This window comes from Sinocyclocheilus grahami, unplaced genomic scaffold (assembly GCF_001515645.1).
Source record: "Sinocyclocheilus grahami isolate Dianchi unplaced genomic scaffold, SAMN03320097.WGS_v1.1 scaffold86.1, whole genome shotgun sequence".
Lineage (NCBI taxonomy): Eukaryota > Metazoa > Chordata > Actinopteri > Cypriniformes > Cyprinidae > Sinocyclocheilus > Sinocyclocheilus grahami.
In genome coordinates, this window is record NW_015505265.1 from 1,518,109 (window position 1) to 1,528,155 (window position 10,047).

The 10,047-nt window shown below is 38.2% G+C and overlaps 1 protein-coding gene across 2 annotated transcripts in view; it reads right to left on the reverse strand.

Annotated features, from left to right (window-relative positions):
* LOC107586844 (solute carrier family 35 member F4-like) overlaps window positions 1–5,697 on the reverse strand; it is a 33,477-nt gene extending 27,780 nt beyond the window's left edge. For both annotated transcript variants that reach the window (XR_001609399.1, XM_016274391.1), the window contains exon 1: window positions 5,370–5,697. Coding sequence is in view for 1 of the 2 variants with exons in the window: in XM_016274391.1 (XP_016129877.1) it covers window positions 5,370–5,589 (220 nt within the window). In the remaining variant the exon portion in view is untranslated. The remainder of the gene's footprint in view (window positions 1–5,369) is intronic.
* Window positions 5,698–10,047: the final 4,350 nt, after the last annotated feature.

Here is a 10,047-nt window from a genome sequence, read left to right on the forward strand (position 1 = left end):
AGAAGAGTCCCATTAGGCCTGTAGCTAAAAATAGCTCTCTAGGCGAGGTGATCTGGGCAGAGATGGAGGGGGGCATTCGTGCGCTGCAGTCAGAGCACCCGCTGCAGATAGGTTTAGATGATTGTGTCACATTGACTCTGCCATCTCTGTGTAAGAGAGCTCAGAAGACAACAGATGACACCAGAAGATTGTTTCTGGCAAAGGCTTTGCTGGATGATTCTTTCTTGGTCTTATTCAAGACAGGTTTGATGCCTTTTTCAGCTAATTAGCAAACAGTTGCAAAAGTTTCCAGAGTGTAAGCTTTTTGTGGGACCTGCGCAAGACAGCATATGCATGTTGTAAAGCTGCAGCAGATATTTCATCCAGTCTGATCTGATGCAATTACATCCAGCTGGTAGGAATGTACCTTGGTTGGGTACTTGGGTTGGTTAGGAGCTGCTGGGGTTCAGTAGCTTTAAGTTATAATGTACATTAGGACATGAACTAATCTCCCCTTACATTTTACTTTTACAATAGTCATGATGAACAGAACATGTAAGAATCAAACCTTTGGTCTAAGAGCTTATTTTGTGCAATAAACCAAAAGCCAATGGAAAATTCTTCTGGGTTTTTGTTGAGGGAGCCAAGGTGATGCTGATGCGCATTGGTCTACAAAAACAGAGCATTTATTATTTAATGTGACCGTGCCTAATTTATCAGGTGCTATTGGTGTCCTTAATGTTAATTCAAGAAAAAAATAAATGTATATAAGAGAGAAAATCACTCACTGCTCTTGACTGTATAACTTAGCTTTAACAACTATTACTCTATATTTAACTTATGCAGTGAAGAAGATGCAATGTTATTTTACATTTGATTATTCAGTTTCTGTACCTGAACACCTAAAATGCTCTTTTAATTTGTATCTTTGTAATATTTATTTTATTTGTGGTATTGCTTGTAATTTCTTCATTTGTTCTTATTTATCGACTGTTCACTTTATTAATGTTTGAAATTTGTTAGGCTAGATCTTTTTGCTGTGGTATTGAAATTTGAATCGAGAATTGTAAAATTGAACTGGTGTCTAAAATGTTGATGTCATATAAGCTTATTTATTAGAATAAAAGTTAACATGGGTCAAAAACAATGATAACAACTTTTTTAAGTAAAAATTTGAACCACTAAAATTAAAGCTTTAAAGGGATCATCGGATGCAAAACTCACTTTTACATGTTATTTCAACATAAATGTGTGTTGGCAGTGTGTGAACACAACCACCCTATAATGATAAAAATCCACCCAGTGGTATTTTTTTAAAACTCTATAAATTATATCCCCTTTTTCAAATCAGGTCATTCTCAGCTTCTTGTCCATAGACTGTATAAAACATGGACATAATGTCCGTGACGTCCCCCGTAGGCTTGTAAAGAGCATTTTTGAAGTTCAAAGTGGGCGGAGCCGGCCGCGAGTCACTCCCGGAACTCTATAAATTATATCCCTTTTTTCAAATCAGGTCATTCTCAGCTTCTTGTCCATAGACTGTATAAAAACATCGACATAATGTCCGTGACGTCCCCCGTAGGCTTGTAAAGAGCATTTTTGAAGTTCAAAGTGGGCGGAGCCGGCCGCGAGTCACTCCCGGATAATCGAAAATGGGCAGAGGCGGGAGCTGGTTGCTGAAACCACGCCCACCTAGCTCGACGGTGGTGACAGCAGCGGCAATCTACCTGTCACTCAAGTGGCCACGCTCTTAATTATGCAGAACTTTAAGGCTTAATATAATTTAAACGGATGAGTTATAAAAAAAATTCACCCCCCTCACAGTTGTCATGAAGGGCAGAATTAGCTATATAGACCAAAATCACTTTTTGTACCAGGCTGTAAACATATTTTGTTCTGCTGTTAATTTGGGCATTTTAACATGGCAGGTCTATGGGACTGACTTTCTTTTGGAGCCAGCTCTAGCGGCCAGTCGATGAATTGCAGTTTTAGTCACTTCCGTGTTGGTTTCACGAGAGAGAGCGGGAGGTTGCCACTTGTTCTTGTCTGTATGATGTCACACAGACAATGGTCGCTCCCACGATTGTTGATTGACACGGCCATCTTACCTTAGACCTGACCTGAGTGAGCTGTAACAGTCCGACCGCCATTGTTTTGATGCCGGAGCAGGGACATAGATAAAAATGTCTCCATAGAGATTGAGGTGTTCTGTTGGTGGATGTAATAATGAACATAGCAGTCGTCATTTACTCCCGACATCTGAGCCGCTGAAGATGCAGAGGATTAACGTTACTTTCATTTTTGAAGGGAATGCACCCTCCGATCTGCCTAAATGCATCTTTGTTCGCGCAAATCATTCGTGATCCAGCTTAATCTACAGATTAAGTGAGTATAAGGGTTTTTATGAATCTTTGCAAATCGCCTTTCCTAATAATGTACTAGTTAGCAAGTTTCGCGGCTAAATGTGGCTAAAGTAAACAGGACTGCTCATCATCCCACAGAAGAGAGGGGCGGGGTGAGCAGAGCTCATTAGCATTTAAAGGGAAATGCAGCAAAACGGGTTGCTATGAAAAGAGCTGATTTTAACAAGGTAAAAAGGTTTTTACTACCATTGAGAAATTTTAACCAACGTATGTTACAGACTTTTCATTAAGACCCTAAAGAATCACATCAACTTGTGGAAAATGGGCATCCGATGGCCCCTTTAAAAACATTTTTGTTTCTTGAAATAAAATATTTCAATGTTACATGAAATAATATAAATGTTAACTAATAAATTATTTAGATGTCTTTTTCAGTTTCTTTCAATTTCTTACTAAGTGTCATAAGAAAAAACATAGAAAAAGAAAAAAAACATCTGGAAGAAGGGGGGCCAAATTTCTGCCTCGCATATCCCCTTAAAACTCTTCATTTGCGCCCCTACATCCAGCCTAGTTAAAAGTGAGGAGAAAAAAGTTAAATATAGATGAAAAATCACAGAGGCGGTGCCTCCATAGCACTATGATGGCTGGTTACCCTGTCAGTGGGATAATATATGGTTTATTTTCTCTAGATTATTGGGTCACACACCTTTATAGCTTTACTGATTGTTTGCCAATTAATGTTAGAACACAACAGACCAAGCAGAACACAGTTTAGAGATGATTTATCAATAGCTATTTTCCATGTTGTGAAATCATTGTTTATGTAATATAGTGTTTACATATTTTGTGTTGTCCCTTATTAATGCAGAGTCATCACAAAATAATAAGGATTTATGATGATGCTGTCCAAAACCCCTCTTTGCCTGGGGCGTTTCCAAACTTTTGGACAGCAGTGTAGATATGCACATATATCACACTATGAGTGTCACCCACACAGATTTGCCAGTCCAATACACAGCATTTTATATTTTAAAATAAAAACGATACATTAATTATAATATATATTATAAACATACAAAAACATAGTATGTTACTTTTTTAAATTGTACAAACATTAAATGAGAAATTTGAATTTATACTGGAAAAGAAAAGGTCCAACAAACACCAATGGTTGAGATGCTCTTGAGGATGACCTTCACATTCCACGTCCCAGTCAGAAAGCCTCCCCAAAAATGTGTTTTAGGTTCAAATTTACAGTATGTCTGTCTATGGCCACTTTTCACAATCCAATCAATCCCGCTCAGCATTTTTTTTCTTGTTTAATACCATGTTTCATTTAGTAAACCTTTGTCAATAAAGAGGTCAAATGGGTTGCAAACACTCTTTCATCTTGACTTTAACAAATTAAACTGTTGCATTCATTAATCAAGACTTGCCATTGTCCATTTCCTCAGGATTAAATATGCAATTGACTATATAGATTAGAGCGAAACCAACACTTAACTAGTTTTACAAAGCATCAATTTTGGGCTTTGACATCAATTACAGACACAGTACAGACAGAGTTCTTTGGGATGGATGGTGATTACAACTAGTTCTGTTTAATAATAGTGCTTTTACATTGTTCTTCTTGCCTGTCTATGACTGACACTTTAATTCACTACATATACTGCTGAGTCAGGTCTTAAAACAGCAGTGAGCATGGCATAGTCTCCGAGGAAACATTTCAATGTGACACCTTCGCATTAAAACAAAAATCTAAAAACCTTTTTGGACTTTTAAAGAGATTTTTGGTTGAGCACAGTAAAAAGCACTCGTAAAAAGAAGAAAATGTTTTAGAGAATTGCCTTCTTCATTTGAAAAGCCATTTGAATAGATTGTCCCCATTGCTTTAATTGGCATATCTGACACAGACCATCATGTGTGATGTACTTATGTAACAAAACGAGTGGCAAAGATGAATGCAGCGCTGAGTTAACGTTACCATCTACCGTCCTCAGGGACTTCGAGACATCACACACAAATGCATGCACACATACACTACACACTGATATTCATTAGACATGATTCATGAACTTACACACCGCACCAGTGTAATAATGGCACACCAGAGACACAGGCTACAACACCACTCCTGCACTGGCCATTGTGCGATATGTGCACTTACACTCGGCCACAATAATAACAATAAAAATCATTAAAATCCTGCATGCTTACAACAGTGGAACCTCACATCTGTCCTGTGCCCAGACTCTTTCGATTGCATAAAAATAGACTGAGGTATTGAAATTCAGGAATGGCACACACAGACTATAATTAGGATCCAATCATCACTCTACTCCATTCACACTGTCATTTTAATAAGTGTTCAACAAATAAGTGTCTTTCAACCTGTGCATTTCGTCTAACCACACATCTTGCAATGTGTATTGCTTGTGGTTTACTTGTAATTACAATCATTGAAATTTATGAGTGTGCTGTGCAGTATGACTTAGCTTTATTTATAGTCTGTTTCATAAAACATAAGCCAATAAAAGATAAATAAAGCTATATGTATTTAGCTTACCACACAGTTGTCTTCAGACATATGCAAGATAGCCTATTTATATTTGTTGACACTAAATTACTTCACTAATGAATAGAAATGTTTATAAAGGGGCATTTTATTATTATTATTATATAATCTAGTATCCTATTTGTAACATATCCTATTTCTTAAATCTATTTTTATCCTGTTCACCTTATCCTGTTATATTTTACATTAGCCTATATTCTATAATGTTACATTCAAAACTTTGACAGAAAGTTCTGCCGGCTGAATTCATGTGTTGTTCAGATTTATGCAGTATGCACATAACTTATGAACAAAGCACCCTACAAACAAAACGAGACAGTCCACACAGCATGTGTTTCCATTCATATTCATAGATTCATCGTTCAAGGCCAACACAGCGGGCAGACAACCGTGACTTGATCTCGACACCATTACTATTGCATTTGTTATTGCGTGTGTTTTTGAATACTTACTTCTGTGGCTGGAGTATCCGGGGTTATAGCCGTAATAACCGGTGATTCGTAAAATCCGATCCTCAATGTCAAGGACCCCGTTGGCCGTCACTTCAGGCGCATCCCAGCGGTTGTTCACCTGCGGAGACGCCTTGCCCGCTAGGCGCGGACTCTTGCCCGGTAGGTGCTCCAGGCGAAAGCAGGACTCCTCTCCCGAATTCTGGATCTCCGTGCTGCTCATTTTACCTCCGCACGGGCAAAACGGCAGTTTTTAGGTCACAAGCGAAAAGCATACGAAACCCGCTGTTGAGAGCATCACCCGAGTCAAATTCCAGCACACATTGCTTTGAGGAGTCGCTCAGGGTTGTGTGAAACTTGCCCAGCGTCTCTCATGCACCAGACAGCAGGGGGCGTCACGCTGCTCCGAACAGACGGCAGCAAGCACTGGGAGGTCCGATTCATTTCGACGAATCGGTTCGTTCGGACGGTTCATTTGGTGAACCGTTTCATTAAAACGATTCACTGATTCGTTTCAGTTGTCGTCGATTTATTTTTGTGGTAAAATGCATTTTTCCATTTTGTATTTTTACTTTAGAAATGTGATTTGATTGTGTGATTTTACAAAATGCGGTTTTGTTTTTGGGATATATAACCCACTTCACACTCACAGTTTTACTCCTGTGATTTACAAACGCGATTCGATTCGAATGAATCAATAAAAAGAACCCGTTCAAAATAACGATTCGCTCGAGATTCGGATATCACGGTAGAGTGGACGCAGTGGAGTGCTGTCGTTATTACAAAAGAGTAGACACGAGTGCATCGTGGTGGTGCCGTAATCATGTTACTGCTGGCCTGAAATATTTTAGCATGCAATGTTGTAATGTGCCTTTCAAGGCATTGCAGTGACAAGGCATATGAGCTTAAGCATGTCTACTGCATGCCAACTAGTGGTATATGAAATCTTTGGTCTAAAGGAGTCACTGAAATATTCAACACAGAAAAGGTGGGCATAAATAAGTGGATATGACAGTGACCAGTGTGTTATATATTTTATGGAAAACATTTGGAATAGGTTTATAGCCTATAGTGTAAAACTGAGATAGACAAAGATATAGACCCAGATAGCACATGTAGCTATGTCTGCAAGATGTCTGTTAAAGATTGTTTGATCAAGAAAGCATCTGCTGAGTACAAACATCTGACAGACATCTGTAAGTTGTCAGTTTTACATACATTCTACATCATAAACATCATAAAGACATCTAATAGACGTCTATTTGACATCTGATAGGAAACGTCCTATAGATGTAGTAGCTACAGATGAGCAAACACTCTAAAAAGTATGTCTTCCAGATGTACAAATGCAGACGTTAAATAGACGTCTCCGTGATGTATGTGTGCTATCAGGGGATAGAAAGATAGATAGATAGATAGATAGATAGATAGATAGATAGATAGATAGATAGATAGATAGATAGATAGATAGATAGATAGATAGATAGATAGATAGACGGACAAATAGAAAAGTGAAGAGACAGTGTTTGTCCATTCTGTGCTTGAATTGCTTTCTCTATTTTTTTGTGCACATACAGTATGTTACACTTTAATACTTCAGTGGCATGCGGCTGTGTCTCTATTTATTGTTTTTCGTCAAATATTTATGAGGCTTTGAGAGTGAGAGTGAAGTAGATCTGAGATGGTGCCACAAGGCTATTTTGCCTGACAAAATTAGATTAAGCTAGCTTCACGGAATCTGCATTCAGGGATATTTTCTCCACTCCTGATTGTTAATGTGAGTGATACAATAATGACTAATTCATGCTTTAGCTATAATCACAGAGGCACAGTTGTCGTAAAAGTGTTATTGCGTCCATTTAGCCACACAGTTTGGACCTCTCCCACGCCAGTAAGTAAGAACACACTTTCAGATCTAGAGCAAAGCACTATAAAATGCCTCTGAATGCAAGTTTTGAGATGCTGGTCTCAGCCTCCTCTCAAAACCAATGCTTCCTGCACAAAACATCCAATAAAAGTGCTGAGGTCCAGGCCAAACCCAGTCCAATATCACAAGCCAAGTCTATTTCAGTGACTCCTCCATGGTTCTGCGGCAAATCCTTAGCACTTTGTGTGAAATTGATCTCCAGCATAGGGAGGAGAATTTTCTCACGGTGCTGTCGGATTTTCTGTGAGAGAAGGACACATGCTGAGTTTCATATGTGGCCCAATTACAGCACCAGTCTCTATAAGCTTTCCTTCCCTCACTCTTGGCTAAACCAATCTGCTCTGCCCGTTGTTTTGTTTCCATTTGTTCTCCGTCCAGCCTGCTATGCCATTTCTGTCTCTTACCATTCTTCACACTTCTTATGGTTGATTGGTGGCCAGAACAGCAACTTATGACACTGAAACCCTGAACTTTCCAGCTCAGCTTGGTTTTTGTAGAGCCAATGAAATACAAAGTAATTTTCAGTAACACTTTATTTTTACAGTGTCCTTATTATCACATGTTACATGTACTTACTATAGTAATAACAGTAAATTATTCAGAATTACAAGCAAATAATCCAGACGGATCACACCCCTAAAAAGATTTAAAGTTTTTCTAAAAATGTCTTGTGGGTAAACCTTGAGTAAAAAATAACATATTTTCCTTATGCCTTGAAACATTTCAACATACACATCCAAATAGTCATTTTCAAAATAGTTTTTAAATATAATTTTCAAGGTAGAATTTGAATGAAATATTAAATGCATAAATATCACCAGGTTTTTGAAGAGTCGTACCAAATGACATTTGGCACTCTGGACTTACATTGCCTTGTCATGAAAAAGACACATTAAAGGGTTAGTTCACCCAAAAATTTAAATTAGGCTGTGTTTTACTCACCCCCGAGTCATCCTAAGTGTATATGACTTTCTTCTTTCAGACGAATCCAGTCGGAGTTATATTAAAATGCGCATGCGCAGCGCTGACCTCATACGTCATCCGCCCGGAGCTGCTTCTGTGTATAACAGTTGGCACAAGCTAGATTAATGTGATTATTACTTTTTGAATATGGATATTTTTTTTACAAAATGCATCGATTCACTACAGGAGGCCTTTGTTCACCCCCCAGAGCCGTGTGAGACACTTTTTTATTTCACTTCTTTTGGACTGAAGCACTGCAACACCAGCTGACTGCAATGATAGAGCTTGGAATAGCCAGGACCATTTTTTATATAACTCCGACTGGATTCGTCTGAAAGAAGAAAGTCATATACACATAGGATGCCTCGGGGGTGAGTAAAACACAGCCTAATTTTCATTTTTGGGTGAACTAACCCTTTCATGGGGGTTTGTAGGGTCCTGTCCAATATTTAGATTTTTCTTTTTTCTTTTTTCTGCATTGTTTACGCTTATTGGTTAAATCACATCATTTTGATTAGACAAACGTTTTCAAAAATTAATAATAAGTATTTCAAATATTAATTAAAAAGCAGTGAAGCAGTATTGTTGTGTTGGGGAAACCTGCTTTTCTTTATTTCTGCAATAAATTTGGAGCTAGTGGAAATTACACACTTCACTGTTAAGAACGTTTTTCAAGGCCTTTTGGTTTTGTCAAACACATTCTGGGTTTTGACAAAAAATGAAGAGTTCAGATGTCAAAGCCTCTAAATGCCATCTAAAATTTTCTTCTAAAATGAGCATTTTTATCAGGCTCCTATGTTTAGGTTCAGTAATTTTACTCTAATAGCAATGTATAGGTCCTTTTCTATGCAATTAAAGTGAAATAACAAAACATAAATATAGGAGCATGATAAAAATGCTCATTTTAGAATAAAATTTCAGATGGCACTTAGAGGCTTTTGCATCTGAACTCTTCAAATGTTGCTTAGTATTCACAGACTGTAAGCACATGTTTAAAGTAACAGCAGTAAAATGAGTGAAGTAACAGCAGTAATCAGAAATAGTGGTTGTCCGGTCACTCTGTCTGTTTTGTAAGAGTGCTGTCAGACAGACTGCTTCAGTGACGAGCTCTTCAGCATGATAATAAGGGTTAGACATAAATTACTGTCCTCTTCACTCTCCATGGATTCTCTGCTCAGAGAAGAGACATGGTTCACTCGATAAATCACTAGACGGCCAATGCCCCGTGAATATTGTATTTTTTAAGGCAATAGAGTTCTACTCTTCTTTCGTCTCTTCTTTCTTTTACCTGTTATGACTTTTTTGTCATTTGCCCTCTGAGGGAAGGACAAACAACATTCAGCATCAGAAACAGACCAGACAGACATTCAATACGTGACTGGAGCCTGAGATGTCTCTCTGGCTGCCGCAGGAAGGATATTCAGTCAGAGAAAGAGAGAGAGACTATTGTAATGAGGTACGGAAGTGACATTACATTGATTCCAACTAAATTAGTGAGAGAGACTAATTACAGAAGTCTGAGATTACGCTTACATTTTCAATTTGATTTTGCTTGTCGGCATTCTTTTTCTCAGTCCATCAGATCGTAAGTAAATAGCCTCGCTAAGGCAAGCGTCTCTACTACTGTTGCTCATACTTATGGTTAGGAATTTGTAAGGCCCTCACACACTCTCAAAACAAGTGCAAAATGGGGTACAACAGCTTGTTACTGGGGCAGTGTACCTCAAAGGAACACCTTTGTACTTTCTTTACTCCCTAAAGGGTACATATTAGTACCATAAGAGTACATCT